This window comes from Chiloscyllium plagiosum, unplaced genomic scaffold, assembly GCF_037043375.1.
Source record: "Chiloscyllium plagiosum isolate Xiang-an unplaced genomic scaffold, Cpla_swu_hap1 HiC_scaffold_47, whole genome shotgun sequence".
Classification (NCBI taxonomy): Eukaryota; Metazoa; Chordata; class Chondrichthyes; order Orectolobiformes; family Hemiscylliidae; genus Chiloscyllium; species Chiloscyllium plagiosum.
Genome location: NW_028270185.1, coordinates 8,344,776 through 8,368,420, shown reverse-complemented (window position 1 = coordinate 8,368,420; position 23,645 = coordinate 8,344,776). Strand labels below are relative to the sequence as shown.

The following is a 23,645-nucleotide window of genomic DNA, read 5'->3' as shown; positions in this document are numbered from 1 at the left end:
TGTGCCAACTCAGCTGCCCTACACTGTCTGAATTAGTAACTATTCAAGACCACTTCTGCCTATGTTCACCCCACTGTTTATGTGTTGAAATGTTTGAATGCACTCACAAAAAAAAACGGTGTGGAATCAAGTGTAAAAGGAAATCAGTGTTACCCACAACTTATTTTAACTTGCTTATTGAGGATGGGAAGGATTCTCTGATGTTCTGCCCTTGAAAGGGTTAACTCATGAAGGCAGCATCGCAAAAGGTTTGAGCCCAAACATTCAACTAGCTGAACATTGTCATCAAATACCATTTATCAAGCTACCCTAGTTTAATTTGATTTCACGCCTAGTTTATCAGCTCTTTGGCTGTGCCAAGGAGATAGCGGCAGTTCATTGGCTGATAAAAAGGTGAAGTAAGCCGAGAACTCGTTAATAAATTAGCCTCAGATGCAGGTAGCAGACCAATGAGCTCATTGCGATGAATGGAGCAAGGAGAGAGCTGGAGTTTGAGGAAGAGCATCACATCACATCCTTAGGTGTGCTGTAACAAGCCTATTGATTTAAAACAATAAGATCTCGTTATTCATCCTCAGTCAGCTTTTAAAACAAAGATGGTAGCAGGATCAAAACCTTCTGAGAAAGAAGATGCAGCAAGAGCATTTACATGAATTTTTCAGTGCGGGAGACAGAGAGGAAATTTTTTCTCCCCCCATTCAAAGGCATGTGAAGGAGCTGGAGTGAGCTGGTTGCTATGGTAACAGGAGGCTGCAGAAGGAGCCCGAGAAAGTGAAATAAGGAGGGAGAAAAGCTTTTGTTGGTGTATTTTGTTTTCTGAAAAGAGATCAGAAGGAAAGGGGAATGGCGGATCGTATTCCTGGTTACGGTGGGTTGTATGACACCAGCTCCCTGCTGCAGTTTTGCACTGGTAAGTTCTCACAGTCTGAGGCCTTCAGAAAGGCCTGTACCACAGAAACCAAATACAAGGTTTTCTATTAGAATGTGAAGAAATGCATAACTGTTGAATTTAACATCCCTCTTTAATACAGAATAACCTGCTTCTGTTAGTCTCTGAGTTCCAGCAAATGGAGGTGCTCAAATTAACTTTAAATAAAAATCATAGCTTCCTTCACCTGTTCCTTTTGCTTCAGGCACACACAGTTTGGGGCTGTGCTCTGCCACATGGCTGCCATTTACTGTTACTTTTTGCCATTAGTTCATAGAAAACATGCACAGTCTGAGCTGATTATTGATTGGGTCTGACATTCTAACTCTTATTTTCTTGCTCTGTTTTTCTTCCACCTGCAGCCAACTGCAGAAACGAGAGCTTTTGTTTCTAAGTCTCAGATTTCCTTTCTTGATTTGGGATTAACAGCCACTCACAGTTTATAGCTGCATAATCTGATTGAGAGCAAGCTGTTGCATTACATGGAATGCTTGGGGCTGAGCTGACGTGCATGTTTTTAAGTTCAAAGTGGGATCTGGCAGGAAGTCTGTCAAATGTTTACAGATGTACATGTGCGGGGGCAATGAGTTATAGAATAAATCCAAGTAATAGAAATGGGGAAAAAAATGATAGAAATCACTGGTCCACTGTTTTTACAAAGTAGGTATAGAAGAACAATTCCCATTGCTGTAAGGGTCGAAAACGAAAGAGCACAGTTGAGTTAAGATAATTGGTGAAAGAAGCAACAGAAACATGTTGAATAACTTTTTCAACCAGCAAGTGGTTAAGATCTGGAATGTACTGCCTGAGAACGTGGTGGAGGCAGATTCAATTGAGTATTCAAGCAAGAATTGGATAATTATCTGAAAAAAGAAACAGGGGAATGCCATTCAATGTTTCGCTTGCTTGGACAGCCAACACAGACATTATGGGCCGAATGGCCTCCTTCTGTGCTGCAATGGTTCTGTGATTCTGTGAAGTGATTGACAAATAATATTGTGGCATTTAATTCTGTTTGTCAAGTTGAAAATTAATTTGCTGTTTCTAAGTATTGCAAATCAAAATATTATCTTCTGATGTTCTATGTAAATAATTTTATGATGTAACTAACTTTCTCATTAAACTGTATAAGTTTCTTTTGATGCTCATGTGTGACGTAAAAGTTAGGATCAGGAGAATGTCACTCAGCCCCTTTGAGCCCATATGATAAGCTGATAACTAATCAGGTTGTGTCCTTGAATCTACTTTCTTGTCTACCTCCCCTATTCTTTGACTCGCACTTCAGTAAAGAATCTGTCCAACTCAGTCTTAAAAGTATTCAATAATCTAACCTCCAATGCTCTCTGGAGAAGACTGGCTATCCTGTGAAAGAAAAAGAAATTCAGCATCTTCGTCTTGACCAGGAAATCCCTTCGTTTTAAACTATGTTCCCGAATTCTAAATAAAAACCAAAAGAACTGTGGATGCTGAAGATCAGAAGCAAAGACAGAAATTGCTGGAAAAGTTCGACATTCTGAGGAAGGGTCAGTGGACCCGAAACATTAACTCTGATTTCTCTCCAGAGATGCTGCCAGACTTGCTGAGCTTCTCCAGCAATTCTTGTTTTTTGTTTCTTAATTCTAATCTGTCCCATCGGGGTGTTGCAGACTAAGCCATCCTTTGTTTCCCTTCCCTAATTGTCCTTGAACCTTGCTAAGCTATTTCAGAGGGTGTCAACCACATTACTTTGGGCCTGGAGCCACATGTAGGCCAGATCTGGTGTGGAAAGTCTATAACTTTCCCTACAGGATGTTAGTGAGTTAGGTGGGTTTTGATGGCCACAATCTCTGTTGTCATGGTCACTGAGACTAGCTTCGACTTCTAGATTTACATACATTCCACCAGCTGCTGTGGTGGGATTTGAACCTGCATCCCCAAAATATTAGCCTGGGTCTCCTGGATTATTTATACAGTGATATCGCCACTGCACCATTGTCTCCCATACTTGAGGGAAAAGAATTTGCAGAGCTATGGGGAATATGCAGGGGGACAGAATGCATTACAAGGACACTTGGAGCAAGAGCTGACCATCTGCCCTTTGAACCTGCTCCTCCATTCAATATGATCATGGCTGATGCTCCCTCTCAATGCCAAATTCCCGTGCTCTCCCCATACTCATTGATGCCTTTAATATCTAAAAATTTATGTATCTCTTTCTTGAACATATTCTATGGTAGAGGATTCTGCCCTTTTGAGTCAAGAAATGTTTTCTCATCGCAGTCCAAAATGGTCTAGCCTGTATCCTGAAACTGTGACCCCCTGGTTCTAGACACCCCAAACCAAGGGAAACATCCTTGATGCACTCAGTCTCTCCAGTCTTGTTCGAATTTTGTACGTTTCAGTAAAATACCCTCTCATTCTTGTAAATTCTAGCAAAAACAGGCCCTGTTGACCCAAATCTCTCCTCTAGGACAATCTTACCATTATAGGTATCTGCCTAATAAATCTTTGCTGCACTGCCTCTTGGGTAAGTGTAAGGTCTTTCAAAGATCCAACAGAGGCACAGTTGGACAAATGGCCCCCTGTGTTCTATCATTTTATGGTACATTCCACAGTTCATAAACCCAGAGTTGTGTTGATTTTTACAAGTTGTAGAAGGAAAATATTTTAATGATGGCATTCCAGCTAAAAATGGGTTGTGACTACTTTCCCCACTGTACTTCAAACTGCACAAGACTGCCTGTGGGTTTGAACAGAAAGAGTCTTGTTCTGCTTAAGTGCATATTAAAACACTACGCTACACAGTGCTGACAATATACAGAGAGCTGGACTTTTAAATAAACTGCTTGCAAGCTATCTCAATGCATAATAATGGGGAAAATGTTGCAGAAATACTTGGAGCTTTCAATTATCAATGATCAGCTTTATGTGGAACTGTAAGTGTGACATGAACAGCTTCAGGCAAGACTTGTTTCTTAAGATACTGCTGTGAGGCCTGTCAGCACCAGCGGTGTTATTATAACCCCAGGCATGGCAGAAATATTAGGCACTTGTTAGACCTTAGCTGAAGAATTGTCTACAGTTCCGGTTGCCACAATATGGGGAGAGTGCTTTCGAGACAATGCAGAAGCAATTTGCAAGAATGGCTCCAGAGATGAGGGACTTCAATGTTGTTAATAGATTGAAGAAGTTGGGACTGTTCTCTTTGGAGAGAAGGAGGCTAGGAAGTTTAGAAGTTTTCAAAGTCATGAGAAAGTGGGTAGGGAGAAACTGCTCCCAATCATAAAAGAATCAAGAACGAGAAGGCATAGATTTAAAGTGATTTGCGAAAGGAGCAAATATGATGTGAGAAAAAAAAATCTTTCACGCAGCGAGAGTCAGGGTACAGAATACACTGCCTGGAAATGTGGTAGAGGTAGGTTCAATTGAGGCATTCAAGAAAGGTGGTTATTTAGATAGAAATAACATGCAAGGAGATGGGGAAGAAACAAGAGACTGGCACAGGGTAATGCTGGTCATTTGAAGAGCTGGTGCAGACACAATGAGCCAAGTGGAAGAATTCTTTTGCTTCTCCATTCTTTGTATCTTCCAATGTGACAAGTCAGGAAGGACAAAAAGGGAGAAGAACAGACAAAGGAAGCATATGGCGAGGTCAGTGCAGGAGAGAGAGAGAGAGAAACCCACGTTCCTAACTGACAGAGTTAGCAGTCACTGCCTTTGCTGTTGAATTACAAGACTGGCAGCTTAATGTTCCAGGATACGTGTATGGAATGAGCTGCCAGAGGAAGTGGTGGAGACTAGTACAATTTAAAAGGCAACTGGATGGGTATATGATTAGGAAGGGTTTAGAGGGATATGGGCCGAGTGCTGGCAGGTGGGACTAGATTGGGTTGGGATACCTGGTCGGCGTTGATGAGTTGGACTGAAGGGTCTGTTTCCATATTGTACATCTCTATGACCAGACCCTCAATTCTGGGTCCCAACTCCATGCCTAAATTGTTCCATCATTGTCTCACTTTCTTCTTTTGAAATACTTCACCAAGTTATAGAGTTTATATAGAACAGACCCTTCAGTCCAACTTGTCCATGCCAACCACACATCCTATATTAATCCAGTCCTATTTGCCAGCATTTGGCCTGTATCTCTCTGAACTCTTCCTACATTTTAGTGTGAATAATTGCTTAAGCGGCTTGGTTTCAAAGTTAAGTTAATGTTGTTGAGAAGTCCTTGTGACAGTTTGCTACATAGAAATATGCTACATAAATGCAAGATGTTTTATAATGCATTAAAATTATGGTGTAGATCAGTCATTTCTTCTGCTAGAGTTTTCTTATCCAGATTCATGACCTTTTCAAGATAGCCATCACTGTGTAAGTTTCTCGTTTGTCTCAGTAAAAGGCTGTCGTGCTTCCAGCTCTGTCCAATATGTAGAAATGTTCTTCTGATCCCACTCCCAGCATCATTGATTGTCTCCATCAGGCTACTGCAGGTCTTTGTCTCCTTTTGAAGTTTGTGCAAATTCTCCTATAATAACTTTTTGCAAAAGTTCAAGCCTTTCAGGAAAATACAGTGCAAAATGGGACAAATTGGTAGCTCCTGGGAGCCATTTTGGGCCCAAAAGTCCCTTTAATTCAGTGCTGTATGATTCTACAATATTATGGAAATTACATTTTACTGAAAAGATGCACCTTGGAGGAGAGCATTCTCTTTGTATCTCTCTATTTGCTCTCCTCTTCTGCTAGTTTGTAATATTCCTGAACTTAGCTGTGTAATGCAAAAATATCATTGTACAAAACCCGTAAAACAATCAGCAAGACTTGGAAATCATCATATCAGTTAAAATAGAGCTCCATTTTGAGGTGATTACGAGAGGAGTAGAACTGTGATGCGTCAAATTTGACTGATTTTTTTCCATCTACATGAAATGCAAGCTTGTGATGTGAACTTTTCAGGAGTTTTTTTTTGTCAGAGATTTGGAGGCTCACCTTTTAGTAGGTCTCTGAATGCCTGCTGTTCTGAGATTTGAATGTTGCCACGATCATTCAGTGAACTCTGTGTGTGCACATGCACACAGTGGATCGTTGGTTGGATGGAGGGGCTATGTTGTGGGAGCTGGGGAGATGTGAGACTAGAAGTGCACAGTAAATCTGTGAGGCCGATGGGGTTGTTTTTTTGACAATGTGCCTTTTCATTGGCTCTTTTAGAGCAGTGAAGTGAGGTCCCACCATTTTTGTGCCTGCCCTTCATGAATTTAGTTATCTGCGTGATTCTTTGTGTGTGTTTCACCTTCTGTGACTCCAATGTTTGCTCCTCTGAGATGTTCCTGGAGTGGGCAGCCATCTTTGCAATTCATCAAAACCACCAACTGTGACGTTCTCTGGGAACTCATTCCCCCCCCGATCGCCAGAACTGTACTGTGTTTGGGCTGTAAAGAAAATCATTCAGCTAGGGTGCGCCCACCCTTGAAAAAGACAGAGGTTTAAAGGGGTCTTGCAATTGTTAGCATCAAGTCAGAGCTCCACATTCACCATCACAGCCTCGGAGCTCAGACCCCAGAATCTTGTCTTGTGATCTGTGACAGTACTGTGCCTTTAAGAGGATTTCCTTCTGTGCCATTTCTCTCACAGCAAGGTGTTGCCACAGTTGTCCCGGAATGTCTGCTTCAGAATCGGAGGGTGACTAGCTTGGAGCTCCCTGAGCATTGTTTAAAAATTAGACAGAAGAAGCATGAGTGGATGGAGTTACACTCGCACAAAGCCAGCGTTTTAGTGTTTCTTTAAGTTAGGGTTTGGAGTTAGCTGTTGAAGCTGATAGATACAGCTCTCTTTCTGCTGCAGCAATAAGCTTGCGTTCTCTCTCTGCGGCTAGTATCTTTTTGATACTGGTTCCTTCTCCTGGACTGGAAAGGAGACCGCACGTGAGGAAAATCTGTTTTGCTGAATTTGCCTTTGCTAAGGGTGTGATCCTGGGATGCTTCTATATTGGAATAGTTGATGACGAGCAGTTAAATCATATATTATTTTATTAAATATTTCAATAGAGTTAAAGTTATGCCAATTTTTCTTTTGTTTATATTCTAACTGTGTTGTAAGAATAAAGTGTGTTTTGCTTAAAGCTTGGTGTTGGACCAATCAAATCCCATCTGGAACCAAGAGCTTTCCATTTGCCTTCAAGATAAAAGTTAGGGTCTAAGCTATCTCCTTGATATATTTTGAGGTCCATAACAGATCCCCCTGTATTTCTGGACCTAGAGTTGGAAGTCCAGGTCTAAGAAGTGGTCTATTCTCAGAATAACAAGTGTTTCAAAGGGACAGAGGGAAAATCATCGATTTGAAATGTGCCCCCCACCCCCAAGTCCTGGGAAAGCAGATATAATTTTAACCTATGCTGTTGAAAAACAACTGTTAACCCAATACACAGCAGATTAACTAAACTCAAAATGATGGATCATCATTTCCTGGGGGTATTTCATTGTCACTGTTCTGACAATGGAGGTATTTCTTGAGAATGTAGGAACACATTCATTAACATTTTAAAACTGAGATTGTTCTCCCTCAGAGCAAGGATGACAGGGGATTTATGAGGTGTTAAAAATTATGAAAGGCTCAATTCAGAAAATAAGGAGAAACTGTTCCCACAGCAGTAACCAGAACATGTCCTTTAAAGATAATTGACAAATTGCCGGTGGGAGAGAGTTGAGGTGTTAAATGTTGTTTCTTCATTTAGAAGATGTGGGTATCACTGACGTTTTATTGTACATCCCTAATTGATATGGTAGTGGTGAGCTGCCTTCAGGAACCGCAGCAATCTGTGTGGTGTAGGTTTACCCACAGTTCCATTAGAGAGGAAGTTCCAGAATTTTGACCCAGCGACTGTGAAGGAATGGCGATTTTATATTTCCAAGTCAGGATGGTGTGTGAAGGGACTCTTTTGTGGGTGGTGTATACCCAAGCATTTGCTGCCCTTGTCCTTCCAAGTGATAGAGATCATGTGTTTTGAAGGAGCAGTTGAAACATTTGTGGGTGTATGTTATGGATAGTACACACTGCAACGAATGTGCGGTGAGGATGGATGAGGCACCAGTTTGCTTATGCTAATGAGTTTTTTAGGATCCGGAACTCGCTGCTTGACAGGAAGGATTGAAGATACAATAGTAACATTTCAAAGAAAATTGGATAGATACTGGAAAAGGCAAGTAGTTGGAAGTCATTGAGAAGGAGCCTGTTATGGAAAGGATATTATTAAGCTGGAGAGGATTCAGAAGAGATTTACCAGTATGTAGCCTGGAGTGGAGGGTTTAAATTATCAGGAGAGGCTGGTTAGGCTGGGACTTTTTAACCTGGAGTGTAGGAGGTTGAGGGGTGCTCTTATAGAGGTTTATAAAATTATGAAGGGTATAAATGTGGTGAATGGCAGGTGTCCTTTCTCCAAAGTTAGGGATTTTAAGATTAGGTGAGCATATTTTTAAGGTGAGAGAAGAAAGATTTAAAGACATGAGTGGTAATTTTTTTTACGCAGCGAGTATTTCATGTGAGGCATAAACTGCCAGAGGTTGTGATGGATGCCAGTACATTTACAACGTTTAAAAGACATTTGGATAAGTAATGAATAAGAAATGTTTGAAGGGACATGGACTAAATGCAGCCAGGTGAAACTGGTTTATTTTAGAAGTATGATCGGTTTGGACTGGTTGGACTGAAGGGTCTGTTTCCGTGCTGTATGACTCTGTGAGTATATGAGTGGGGCCAATTTCACAATACTTTCATAGGCACAATGTTTCTAATGGCCTCCTTTTATGTTATGGTGTTGTGACGTTACTCGGGCAAGATTATTAGTGGGTATTGTTAGTTGTATTGTAAAGATTTTCCTTGTTGTTCGTAATATATAAATGATTTAGAATTTGATGTGCAGGCCACAACTTCAACGTTGGTTGATGACAAAATTTGGGCGATTGTAAGCTGTGTGAAGGATTGGGTAAAACTTCAAAAGGCCATTGACAAGTTGGGAAAGCAGGTAGATAGGAAGCAGAGGAAGTTCAATGGGGAGAAGCGTGAAGTGATACATTGTGGTATAAAGAACATGAAGACAGTATAAACTAAAGGGTGTGCAGGAGCAGAAAGACCTAGGTGTACATCAAAAAATCGTTAAAGACAGCAGGGCTGGTTGAGAGAGCAGTTAATGGTAACACTGTGAAATTCCTTCCCAAAGAAGGCTACTGAAGGTGAGTCATTTAATATATTCAAGGCTCCGATAGACAGATTCTTAATCCATAAAGGAATCAAGGATTATGGAGGTAAGGCAGAAAAATCATAGAGTCAAAGAGATGTACAGTACGGAAACAGACCCTTCAGTCCTACTTGTCCATGCCGACCAGATGTCCTAAATAGATCTAATCACATTTGCCAGCATTTGGCTCATATCTCTCTAAACCCTTCCTATCCATGTACCCATCCAGATACCTTTTTAAATGTTACAATTGTACCAGCCTCCACCATTTCCTCTGGCAACTCATTCCATACACGTACCACCCTCTGCGTGAAAAAGTTGCCCCTTGGATCCCTTTTAAATCTCTCCCCTTTCACCTTAAACCTATGCCCTCTAGTTTTGGAGTGAAAAGTGAAATTGAGGATTAACATATCAGTCAAAGTCTCATTGAATGGTGAAGCAGACTTGATGGGCTGAATGGCTTACTTCTAATCCTGTCTGATGGCCTGTTGTTCACAATTAAGCAGACAGTATTCTAGTCCTGAGGAAGGATTATGCCCCAAAATGTCACCTCTCTAGCTGCTCAGATGCTGCCTGATCTGCTGTGTTCTTTCCAGTGCCACACTTCATCAACTCTGACTGTCCAGTATGTGCAGGTCTCACTTTCTCCTAGTATTCTAGAATAGACTATTCTATTAATGCAGAGTACAACAGCAGGAAGACTCTGAACTTGTTTTGGACATTGGCTGAACCTCAGATGGAGTATTTTGTTCAGTTCTGGGCACCGCATTATAGAGAGGATATGAATGCATTGGATAGAGTACAAAGGAGATTAATGGGAATAATTCAACGGTTAAAACACTTTTTTTAACATCAAAATTAACAGATCTAAGTCCCCAACTTTTACAGGATTATTCTGGTGTCCTCCAGCTATGAAAAAGACAATTCGATGATGCACCGAGAAAAATTGCAGTAAATTTAGAAACAAAATTTGTCTTCAATCATTTCCTTTGAGTAATTTTGTCATAAAAGCGTATTGTGAAGAGAGTCTGGGCAGGAGGAGAAAGGTCATGTGATGAAAGCTCTGGGGATGCATCCAGCAGAAGTTGGCAACTGGAAATTCAAGCCGGTTGGAGACTTAATGTCATTTGGGATTTAAAACAAACCCATCCCGTCAAGAAATGGGGAAACAAATACTTGGTTTGTCTCTCACCCTGAATTAAAAGTGTTCTGATTGTGTTACTGGGCTGGTGTGGCAGTGAATGTGTCACTGGTGTTCTTGGTGATTAGGAAATTTGGATTCTCGTTTCAGACCTTGTCATCTGTTATGTCTCGTTTCTGTAACATTCAGGTGGGGGGGGGGGGATGGGTATGGGGCGGAGGTTGGTTAAAACTGTTACAGCCATCTGTTGTCATATGCAAAGCAGCTTTTGGTTTGACACGGAATGAGCTGAGCTTTTGCAGAGTCACCTGCAGGAGACTGTATATTGCCACAGGCGTGGAAGGTGAGAGCAGCTGTCACCCCTTCATCACTGCCAATAAATCAGTCCTCCTGGCCCACTCGCTTTCCCAAACTGCATTCATTCTGTCAGAGTTGTTTTCCTTTACCCAGTTTGGGAGGAGCAGACAGTTCCAGCATCTTGAGATGCTCCTTTATGTCAACCCACAGGTCCCTGTCTCCCACCTATACTGCACTATCATTCTGCATTTGGTTCTTGCTAGCATCAAGACAGGGGCGATGCAAAACGCCAAGACGTTTGCATTCAAATGTTGCCTTTTTTCTCCTTGGGACTGCCAAGTCAGTGGGCTGGAATTTCAGCCTTTGCTGGGATAGGACATGAGGGGGACATGAAAGAGATCCCTGGGGTTGACACAGGGTCCCTGACTCCACTCTGCTTCCAGGTCCTTTTCACAAGGTCATGGTGGAGGGGTGGCAGGGCCACTAACCCGCATGTGTCAGAGAGTCGGTCAGTATTGAACTATTGATGCCTATTAAAGAGCAGTGACTGACTGGGATTATCCAGTTGGCATGTAGGTTCCTGGAGAAGTGACAGTCAGGCCTTTAGACATTTACTATCTGTCAGGCTGCAAGAGCAGCCACCAGCAACCCTGCACTATTCCTCACCCCAGCCTGAATTTTAGTTTTTATTTTTCACTTGTGGGACGTGGGCATCGCTGGCTGGGCGCAGCATTTGTTGCCCATTCCCAGTTGCTCTTGTGAAGGTGCTGATGAGCTATCAGCTTTAACCACTGTAGTCCACGTACTTTGGCGTAACCACAATGTCCTTTTGGATGAAATTCCAGCAATCTGACCCAGTGACGCTGAAGGAATGGCGATATATTTCCAAATCAGAATGGTGTGTATCTCGGAGGGAAACTTGCAGGGGGTGGTGTTCCCATATACCTGCTGCCTTTGTCCTTCTAGATTGAAATGGTCATGGGTTTGGAAGGTGGTGTCCAATGGTCTTTGGTCAATTATTGTAGAATCCCTACAGTGTGGAATGCAGGTCACGCAAGTCCACACTGACCCTCCAAAGAGAATCCCACCCAGATCTACCCTATCCCTGTAACCCTGCACTTCCCATGTCTAACCCACCTAGCCTGCACATCACTGGATACTACAGGCAATTTAGCATGGCCAATTTGCCTAATATGCACAGTTTTGGACTGTGGGAAGAAACCGGAGTGCCCGGAAGAAATCAGCAGACACAGGGAGAATGTGCAAATTTCCACAGACAGTCGCCAAAGCTGGAATCAAACCTGGGTGCCTGGCACTGTGAGGCAGCAGTGCTAACCACTGGGCCAGTATGCTAGTGATTCATTAAATGGGCAGATGTAATGATAAATTTGGATTTCCGACAGAAGGAAGAATTGATAAGAAGTGCATGTAGATGTATTCCATTTGTCATTATTGATGAAGACTTTTTTCAGTATGAGCCATTGGATAATGAGAGAGTACAGTATCTATTCAGATTCGATCAAGTCGGTGAGAAAGGAACGAAAACACTTTTCTTTGTGTATAGAGTTTACTAACTACTCAGTCTTACAGCTCCATTAAGACAGCCAGGGACCAATACCAATCCAAACTAGAGACCCAAACAGACATCCAGCAAGTATGGCATGGACTGAATGACATCACAGGTTCTAAAAAGAGAGAGTGCAAGGTAGCAGAAGATGACACATCCCTCCCAGACCGTCTCAACACCTTCTATGCTTGCTTTGAGCAGAATATCGGTGGAGAGGAAACACTTATTCCGACAAGTCCTGATGAACTTATCCCGACTGTCACTGCATCAGGGGTCAGATCAGTTTTCCTTCATGTGAATCCAAGGAAAGCGCTGGGACCAGACAGTACCTGGCCGTGCACTCGGAGCATGCGCATATTAACTGGCAGAGATCTTCTCGGACCTCTTCAACCTCTCCCTGCAGCAGGCCATTGTCCCTGCCTGTTTCAAGAGGGCCAACATCATCCCTGTGCCTAAGAAGGCTCATGCAGCATGTCTCATTGACTACACCTAGTGGCCCTAACTTCGGTGGTCATGAAGTGCTTTGAAATGCTGGTCATGGCATTAATCAACTCCCAGCTCCCAACTACTCTTGACCCACTCCAATTTGCCCATCAGACCAACAGATCCACGTCAGATGCCATATCACTTGCCCTTCACTCCTCCTTAGAACATCTTGCCACCAAAAACAGCTGTGTAAAAGAATCCTACTCATTGACTACAATTCAGCCTTCAACACTATTATCCCTGATTACTAAACTTAATGATCTCAGACTCGCTGCAACTGTTTCCTGACCCACAGGCCACAAGCAGTGAAGTTGGGGACAATATTTTGTTTTTAGCTTCCCTACAGTGTGGAAACGGGCCCTTCGGCCCAACAAGTCCACACCGACCCTCTGAAGAGTAACCCATCCAGCCCCATTTTCCTGACTAATGCACCTAACACTATGGGCAATTTAGCATGGCCAATTCACCTAACCTGCACATCTTTGGACTGTGGGAGGAAACCAGAGCACCCGGAGGAAACCCACGCAGACATGGGGAGAATGTGCAAACTCCACACAGACAGTCGCCCGAGGCTGGAATCTAACCCGGGTCCCTGGTGCTGTGCTGCAGTGCTAACCACTGAGCCACCGTGCTGCCCCTCACTAACACTCAACACCAGAGTCTCCCAGGGGTGCATACTCAGTCTCCTACTGTATTCACTGTATACCCATGACTGTGTTCCAAATACCAGACTAATGCCATTTACAAGTTCACGGATGACACCACCATGGTCAGTCAAATCTCAGATGGCGATGAAACAGACTACAGACGGGAGGTGGAAGACCTGGAAAAATGGTGCACTGAGAACAACCTAGCTCTCAATGCCGGTAAAACCAAGGAATTCATTATTAACTTTTGGCGCGATGTTACTCATGTCCCCCCTACACATTAACAGCACAGAGGTGGAATGAGTGGAGAGTGTCAAGCTCCTGGGAGTGGTCATCCACAACAAGCTTTCTTGGACTCTTCATGTGGACGCACTGGTTACAAAGGCCCAACAACATCTCCTCTTCCTCAGGCAGCTGAGGACATTTGGCATGAGGGCCAAAACCCCTACCAACCTTTATAGGTGCACCATCGAGAGCATTCTGTCTGGATGTATCACTACCTGGTATGGCAATGGAACCATTCAAGATCGGAGACAGTTACAGAGAGGGGTGAACTCAGCCCGGACAATCACAAAGGCCAACCTCCCATCTATAGAATCCATCTACCAGGCCCACTATCAAGGGAAGGCCGCCAGCATTCTCAAAGGTCCATTCCACCCTGACAATGCTTTTCTACAACCTCCACGACTGGGGAGAAGGTACTGAAGCCTGAACAGACGCACCAGCCGGTTTCAAAACAGTTTCAACCCTACTGTTGTTAGAATGCTGAATGGACTCACAAACTCTTAGCATTCACTTGTACCTGTGTTTTTGTTTTGCCACTGTTTCCCTATTATTTACTTGTCTGTGCTATTTAACTCTGTGATCTGCCTGTATTGCTCGCAAGACAAAGCTTTTCACTGTGCCTCAGTACACGTGACAATAAATTCAATTCAATTCAATTCCTTAGCCCCAGTCACCTCTTAACTCTTCACTATATGAACAGATTGCCCTCCCCTGAAGTAATTTGTTAAAACTTAAAATCTGTCCCGGGACAGCAGTGACATGCCCTTAGTTGTCCTGGAGACCGGTTCACAGATGAATTAAGCACAATAGGTAGACTCTTGAAGCTGGAGTGTGATTCCAACTGAAGATAGACAAACAATCATTGTTTAACTTGCATTAGTTTTATTCAATCTATTTTCCCATATTTTGTTTTACCTTGCAATACGACCAATCAGTCACAATATTTTTCATACTCCTGGGGAATCTTGCTGAACAGAGAGACCTTTGGTACAGGTGCACATATCCTTGAAAGTGGATTCGCAGATAGCCAGGATAGTAAAGAAGGTGTTTGATCCACTTGGTCAGTCCATTAAGTATAGGAGTTGGGAGGTCAAGTTGTGGTTGTGTAGGACATTGGTGAGGCCACTTTTGGAATATAGCATTCAATTCTGGTTTCCCTGCTATAGGAAAGATGTTTAATTTGAAAGGGAAAAGATTTACAAGGATGTTACCAGGGTTGGAGGATTTGAATTACAGGGAGAGGCTGAATAGGCTCGGGTTATTTTCCATAGAACATCGTAGGCTGAGGGGTGACCTTAGAGGTTTATAAAATCGTGGGGGGCATGAAAATGGTAAGAAGCCAAGGACTTTTCCCCAGGGTAGGGGAGTCCAAAACTTGAGGGCATAGGTTTAGGGTGAGAGGGGAAACATTTGAAAGGGACTTAAGGGGCAACTTTTTCGCGCAGAGTGTGGTGCATGTACGGAATGAGCCAACAGACTAAGTGGTAGAGGCTGATACAATTCCAATATTTGAAAGGCATCTGGGACAAGATTAATTTCGGATATCTGGTCAACATGGATGAGTTGGACCGAAGGGTCTGTGTCTGTGCTGTACATCTCTATGACTCTAAGTCAACCTTCTGCATTTCATATTTTTAAAAATAAAAATATCGCACTATATTTAATCACAAAACAATCCAAACAAAAATGATTTTTATTCATCGTCCTATAACATCCTATACCATGAGACAGCACCCTACAAAGGATCTCCAATAATTTATTGGATCAAGAGCCTTTTTTTGTTATATAATCTTAGAATTGGTGACTTGCATTAAGTCACAATTTTAGGAACATTTTCTTCATAATAGCAAGGCCAAATCTCAACCGTTTTCAACAACGCACTTAGTTTCAAAGAAAACAGTTGCCCACATAACAATCTATGGACAACCCCTTTTCAGCTTGCCCCTTGTTTAGGATTTCCTTTAGAATAATTGATAAATATACCCCAGTAGCTATAGTTTCTGCTAGGCCAATGTTTGAGCAGCTAAGCTAAATTTTTAAAACATTTAATTTGTTGGCTGTGGATGTCACTGGCTGGGTTAGTTTTTATTGCCCGTCCCTAGTAAGCTGCCGCCTTGAACCGCTGCAACCCACCTGTGGATTGACCCACAATGCCCTTAGAGATAGAATTTTAGGATTTTGACCCATCGACAGTGAGGGAATAGCATTATATTTCCAAGTCAAGATGTTGAGGGGCTCGGAGGGGAGCTTGCAGGGGGTGGTGTTCCCATGTAGCTGCTGCCCTCGTCCTTCTAGATGGAAGTGGTCGTGGATTTGGAAGGTGCCGTCTGAGGATCTTTAGGTAAATTCTACAGTGCGTTTTGAGGATGGTGCACTGCTGCTACTGAACATTAATGGCTCTTTCAACTACTCTTTTTATTTTTATTAACTTCCCTGAACAACATGTATTATTCTTTCCCAGCAGGAAAATTGTAAATTATTCTGTACTCAAACACGTATCCATAAAATTAGTCTGTGAACCAACCCTAGATTTCCAATCAAACTTCTTAAGTGTTGCTTCAAAGTAACTCCTAAGTTATTTTGCTTTATGTCAAATCCAATATATTTGAAGTCTCCTGAAGCCTAATTTAAATTTTTTAAAAATTTTATCTGTTGTTTAAACTTTGCAGAACTTCCCCTCAGAAAGTCATCATTGTGCATTGTAAAGATGTCTGCCAGTTTCTCTTTGGGATACCAGTAGAAGGTTGCTGGGTCTGCTTTAAGCTGAAGGCAACCTACTTTCAGAAAGATGGACCTGACTGGAAAATGCTAAACTATTATTGCAACATTGAACACGGAAACACATTTGTTTAATTTCCACAGCTTCCCTTCTATATTACTTACTACTTTAGCTGGCTTCAGAATGTCTCCCTTTGGAAATGTCTCCCTGTAGCTTTAATGACTTAAATTTCCAGCAGTATGTTGCGAACAGAGGTAAGGGAATATTCAGGATCACTTCTCCTGCAGTATGGCAGTCATTTTAATATCTTGTTAACCAGTTTCTCTTTAGGATACTGAGCCTGTAATGTGGCATTAGCCTGATATATGCCATCAGGGATCACTTTTCTTGTGCATTTCTATCTGTGTGATAAGTCTGGCTGAGCCCTATCTGATATTCTTGTGTATAGACCAAATTCATTCCACCTCCAGCTATTTTTGTTTTACGTTCCTTGTCAACTTATCATCTAACTTGTTTGTAACCATTAAAACTTCTCGATTGTAAGGGCTTCTACTTCTCCTGGTATTCCTGGCCTGTTCCGTATTCCTAATTCTTGTCAAACTCCAACCTTGACTCATCTTCCTACCCTGTTTTGCACTACAGCTGCAAGAGAGCCCCTCTCTATGATTAGGATTCCTTTTGTAAGCTTATGATCTTTTCCTAAGGCCATGTTCACCTCCAGAACCACTTTCCAAATTCAAACCGTCTTTTCTGGGTTTCTGCATCTTTACCTCACGGATCTCAGCTCCTGTTCCTCATCTTGTATATTCAATCAATGTTTGTGTTTGTCAGTGGCATTCCCTGATCCCTCTATAATAACAGTACTCCTCCATTCACTGACTCCTTCTGGATACATGCTACTATGGTGCCAAGTTACCTGTGGGTCAAATAGCCTTGTCCTGTTGAATTGAACCGAATCATTTATTGTCTCATGTATTCAACATGAAATTTGGTGAAAAGTGTGTTCCATCGTCATGCACAGGCCCAATTCACATTGACTTAAAATAAAAAAGATAAAAGAAGATAAGTTAAGTCCATCTTTTCCTTCTCTGCTACAGTCCTGCCCGGGCTACACCAGCCTTTACCATGCCACTGCCAGAGTGCCTCCTCTGGGCTACCCCTGCCGAATGTTGCGTGGAAGCGAGAGTCCCACTTCGCAGGCTGGCCAACTCTGTAGCCACGCTGCCTCTGAAAACACCAAGTTGTATCACTTGGTCCAAATTCTGTAAACCTTTCATCTGCCCTAATGTGATCCTTTATAATTGCCCAACATACGTATAGGTGAATTACATGTCAGATTAGATTAGATTACATTACATTACATTACAGCGTGGAAACAGGCCCTTCGGCCCAACAAGTCCACACCGACCCGCCGAAGCGTAACCCACCCATACCCCTACATTTACCCCTTACCTAACACTATGGGCAATTTAGCATGGCCAATTCACCTGACCTGCACATCTTTGACTGTGGGAGGAAACCAGAGCACCCGGAGGAAACCCACGCAGACACGGGGAGAATGTGCAAACTCCACACAGACAGTCGCCTGAGGCAGGAATTGAACCTGGGTCTCTGGCGCTGTGAGGCAGCAGTGATAATCACTGTGCCACCGTGCCGCCCACGATCTTTACTTTATGACTTGTTCAGATATTTTTAAGTATATAGTAAGTGCCTACTAACTTTGGCATAACAGTTTGGTTGCCATGCTATGAAATTGTTATTTCTCTATCACTACCAATTACCTAACCCGACATTTACCCTATTTCTGCCCTTCTCTTTCATAATGTTCTATGTCCCTAGATTAAGTTTTATTTCTGGTGGCCTTGCATGATGCTGTAAAGCTCGTTGAATTTCCTTTGAAACCTCTGGCTTAATGAACGCCCTTGTCACTGAATGCAGGACAATCAGATTTCAGATAAAGTCGAGCTATTTATAGTCCTTTCTCAAGTCAGAGGATGATCATTTATTACTGAAGGAATTTTGGGATTTCTTCTCGAAACAATTATTCTGGACTGTAACCCCCCACCCCCACCCCCCAACTGCACCACCATCAACACCATTACAGAGTGTGCTAGCAGGTGTTAATTTACAACGAGATTGGTCTGTTAGCTATTTCATGAAGCATCTCATCTATATCTGTGTGATTTCTTTCACACCCTCGAATACAAAAGGGATCTTTTCACTGTGGTGTTAATTACCATAACGTTCATATATTCACACATATCCCAAGACTGCTTATTGGCAAATTCACCCCCCTTTACCCCCATGCATTGTCAGTTCAGACTTTAGCCAGTGCCCCTTATCCCATGTCTATTCATTTCTTTATTGCCTTGTCCACTATAATTTGTTTCTCTTTACAATGCATTTGTATGAGCCAGGCCAGTCCAGTTCTAGGATAGCAGACAAATGCAGCCAGGAATTTCTGGGAATGGGCAGCAGGTGTTTTAAGTGAAATTCAAAATAGCATAATGCAATTAATTGCTCTAAATTAGATAACAAGGCTTTCAAAATTACACATCACATAGAAGATTCAAAGAGAAAATGGTGATACTGATCAAGCATTAGGAATTGTACCAATTATAAGATTTGTGGATAGAGTTTATTAACTATTCAGTATTATAGCTCCTTCCTTCCACCAGTCCACCTGTATCCCCTCTATATATCTATCCAGTCAATTAATTAATTAGTTAAACCCAAGCACCTTCATAACTACTTGCTGTACTAACAATGGGAGTGAATTTTTAATTTAAATTGGACTTGTAACACCCTTACTGAGATTAATTAATTTGGTATTTACAATGTGGAGATGCCGGTGTTGGACTGGGGTGGACAAAGTTAAAAATCAAACAACACCAGGTTATAGTCCAACAGGTTTCTTTGGAAGCACTAGCTTCTGAACTGAAACCAACATGTCCATTCTAAAAGATGAGAGACTTAACAAACAATCCAGGTCTTTTTCAATATATAATTTCAGTTACATCCCATTGTAAACTTTTGCTATAAATCCTGTGTCTTACGATCTTACACTCCACAACCACCTGATGAAGGAGCAGCGTTCCGAAAGCTAGTGCTTCCAAATAAACCTGTTGGACTATAACTTGGTGTTGTGTCATTTTTAACTTGGTATTTACAGGGAGTGAAGCGACGAGCTATTTCCTTATAGGCAAAAGTGAGGACGGCAGATGCTGGAGATAAGAGACAAGATTGGAGTGGGGCTGGAAATGCACAGCAGGTCAGGCAGGTCAGGATCCTGATGAAGGTCTCCTGCCCGAAATGTTGATTTTCCTGTTCCTCGGATGCTGTGTGACCTGCTGTGCATTTCCAGCATCACTCTAATCTTGACTCTATTTCCTTGTATAGCTATGTAGCACACTTAGGAAGACTTTGAAACACAATAAGTTTGTAAATTATTTTATGGGACAGGGGCATTATTGGCCAGGGCAGCATTTGTTGGCCATGCCCAATAGCTCATGAACTGAGTAGCTTGTCCAGCCATTTCAGATGGCAGTTAAGAGCCAACCATATTGCTGTGGGTTGGAGTCACATGTAGGATGTCAAATTTCCTTCCCTAATTAAATCTAGTTGCCATTGTATACAAAATGAAAGGTGAAAGTGTTTTTTTTTTCCTATCCATCAAGTCCAACATAAAGTCCCTTGCGAATGGGCCCTGATGGTGTCCTTCTGCTGTTTTTTTTTTTACATTTATTGCTGATCTTCTTCACAGTCTACTTTAGCGTACTTACCGTCCCTTACTCCTGCAACATTTATTTGAGTTTTTAACTTGTGTGAAAATAGATGGCCAAACTGCCAATGTAGTTTTCAAATAATTAACTTTTAATCTTTTAAATTCTTAATGCCTTGTCCTTTACATTAGTAAACAAGTGAATTAAGTGGGCCTGATGGATTTCCAACAACAACTAAAGATAGTTGTCATGGTCACCATGACTGAGACCAGATTTCTTTGCTGGATTGATATTAATTAGTTAAATTTAAATTCCACCAGCTGTTATGATGGGATTTGAACCCCTGGCCCTAGACCATTAGCCTGGGCCTCTGAATGCACGACCGTCTCCTCCCTGAGGGTCTTTGTTTCACACACAACTCCTCCACTCTCCTCATTGAGCACCTTTAGCCACTGTTATCCTTATTCTTTTCTGTCTCTTGAGTGCACCAAGCTGCCCCTGATAAAGCATCTATACCTCAAAGCTCTTGTGGTACCCAGTTCCACACACACTCGTTCTGGTAAGCAGGTTTCTCCTGAATTCCCTATTAGATTTATTAATGACCTTCTTGGGCCGTAGTATTTGTCACCACCACACTGTGTGGAGCACCTACTGCAGGGGATAACAAGGCCACTCTTATTGTTGCCGGGAAATGAACTCATAAACTCCTTGAGTGCTCCTAATTGTGTCTCATCCCTCCTTACTGAGGTGGAATGTGCCGAGTGACTTCCATTGTTATTTCCTCTCTTCAGCTGGTAACTATTATCGTTGCAGCCATTTGAACAGAAGTGGCCATTTGTTTGGTATCCTCACATTGACTGATCTTTTAGATTTTTTTTTTCTCTCCCTCACTGTAATTTTATTTCTAAAGCACTTTCTGGGGTCAAGGGTCAACATGGAGCTAATGGTTTCAATTTCAGACTAAAAACCGAACCTAATTGAAACCTCTCGAGGGCACACGGGGTGTATGTTTCACAGCCTAAATGGGTTTCTAACCTTCTGGATGGCGTAGTGTCAATGACAGACTGATGACACAATGCACTGTATGAAGGAGGTGATGGAAGTGTGGAGGGTATTTAAGAGAGAAGACCCCATCTCTATTTAATGTCCTATGATAGCATGTTGCAGACAATGGTAATGGTATTGAACTAATAATCCTAAACCCTAGGTTACTGTTTTAGAGGAACATTGGATCAAATCCCACCAAATGGTAGATGGTGAAATTTGAAATCAGTAAAAATCTTGAATAAAAGCTCATCAAATAGAGACCTTGTAACCAGAGTTAATTGTTGTAAAAACCTATTTGTTCTGTTAATGCCATTTAGGGCTATCCTTATCTGGTATGGTCCACATGTGACTTCGTACACTGTGGAAAGCAGGCCATTCAGCCCATCGAGTTCACACTGACTCTCCGAACAGCATTGTATCAAGACCCACCACCCCCTACCCTGTAACCCTGCATTTCCCATGGCTAATCCACGTAGCCTGCACATCCCAAAATACCACGGGCAATTTAGCATGATCAATCCACCCTAACCTGCACATCTTTGGACTGTGGGAGGAAACTAGAGCATCCGGACGAAACCCACACAGACACTGGGAGAACATGCAAACTCATTTCAGACAACCACCCAGGGATGGAATTGAACCCAGGTCCCTGGTGCTGTGAGGCAGCAGTGCTAACCACTGAGTCACTGTGCCACCCTGCAGCAGTGTGGTTGACTCCAAGCTACTGTTGAATTAAGGATGGCTAATAACTGCTGGTCTGGCCAGCAACATTTGCATTAAAATCATTGGTGAGCATCTCTCTTATTATGGAGCCAACGTTAGCAGATAATTTGGTCTTTATCACAATGTTGTTTTTAGGAAATGCTGTGCACAAATTCACAGCTACACATCCGTGGCTCACATCAAAAGTATTTTTTTAAAAAAAATTAGATTCCTTCCAGTGTGAAAGCAGGCCCTTCAGCCCAACCAGTCCACACCGACCCTCCGAAGAGAAACCCACCCAGACCCATTTCCCTCTGACTAGTGCACCTAGCACTACGGGCAATTTAGCACGGCCGATTCACCTAATCTTTGGGTTGTGGGAGGAAACCGGAGCACCCGGAGGAAACCCACGCAGACACGGGGAGAACGTGCAAACTCCACACAGACAGTTGCCCAAGGCTGGAATCGAACCTGGGACCCTGGTGCTGTGAGGCAGCAGTGCTAGCCACTGTGCCTCCCTTTAATTGGCTGTAAAACATTTTAAGGTGGGCAATGGCCATGATAAGCATAACATAAATGCGAGGCTGTCTTCTTTTAATTATACAAAACCCTGATATTTAAGTTAACCCATGCCATCAATAAAATGGACACAGAATGTATTAGAAACTGTATAACATTCAGGGAATGCACTATAGAATAATTACGTTGAATCAACTCTATACCAGATGGCAGGTATATGTGTGCCATAAGAACAGGTTTACAGATTGTCTCCAAGTAACAGCAGCAGTTTTAATCCAGAGTTGGCTTCATTATAAACTGTTCCTGCATTTACAGAACAGTAATGAATCCTTTAGAACATGTTACATGGCTTGAGCAGAGAATGATTAAGTGCCTGAAAGTTCCAATTCATAGGATACCAACAGTGTGGAAGCAGGCCATTTGATCCATTGAGTCCAGACCAACCCTCTGAAGAGCACCGCTCCCTATAACCTCGCATTTCCCATAGCTAATCCACTTAATCTGATCATCTCCGGACACAATAGGCAATTTCCCATGACCAGTTCACCCTAACCTGCACATCTTTGGACTGGGGGTGGAAACTGGAGCACCCGGAGGAAAGCCATGCAGACACGGGGAGAATGTGCAAACTCCACACAGTCAGTCACCCTAGGGTGGGATGCATTTTGTTTTAGACAATGTAAAGTGGTGAGGATTCCAGAGATTAGTAATATCCTGACTGGGAGATCGATCGTTCCTGGAATACACGTTGGGATTACTTAGAGTGCAGAATCAGACCATTTGGTCCAACTGGTCTGTTTTTGTTGATTCTCAAATTACTGTCCTCTCTTCATGTCACTGTTTTCAACCAATCCTTCCAATCCTTTCCCTGTCATGTGCTTGTCTAGCTTCTCCTCAAAGGCATAAATGTGATTCAACTCAATCACTCCCTGTGGGGACAGGTTCCACACTGTCTTTGCTGCTTGGATAAAGAAATTGGAAGGATTTAAAAGGGTTAAAGGAGCCATTAGAGTTTGGTAAGGATAGGGCAGTGACAGGATAGGGGTGGGTTGAGTGGGATAATGGATATTTTATTGTTCTATCTTGGATGTCCCTGCAGATAGCGATGTGAGGCTGAAGCTTTTCACAGGAGCTTAGGCAGCCTATAGTTCCCAGTTGCTTTCTCCATGGCAATACCTTAGCCAATCGGAGTTGACTTACCAAGAATCAGTACCCTGTACTCCTGCAATATGTTTGAAATGTGGCATCCTAGTATGTGTCCTGATGATCAGAAGAAGGAGAAACTTTGACAGCATAGTGTTCACAGCAAGACTCAAGTTTGTTTGACTAGGCAACATTATTCGGGAAATATGGGTTTGGATATGTTCCTACATTAGTAA

At 42.5% G+C, this 23,645-nt stretch overlaps 1 protein-coding gene across 1 annotated transcript in view; it reads left to right on the top strand.

Annotated features, from left to right (window-relative positions):
• Positions 1–508: 508 nt before the first annotated feature.
• Positions 509–23,645, top strand: part of LOC122542797 (echinoderm microtubule-associated protein-like 1) — a 139,515-nt gene continuing 116,378 nt past the window's right edge. Inside the window, exon 1 of the mRNA XM_087983991.1 lies at positions 509–910. Within this exon, the coding sequence (XP_087840117.1) occupies positions 844–910 (67 nt within the window). The 5' untranslated portion in view covers positions 509–843. The remainder of the gene's footprint in view (positions 911–23,645) is intronic.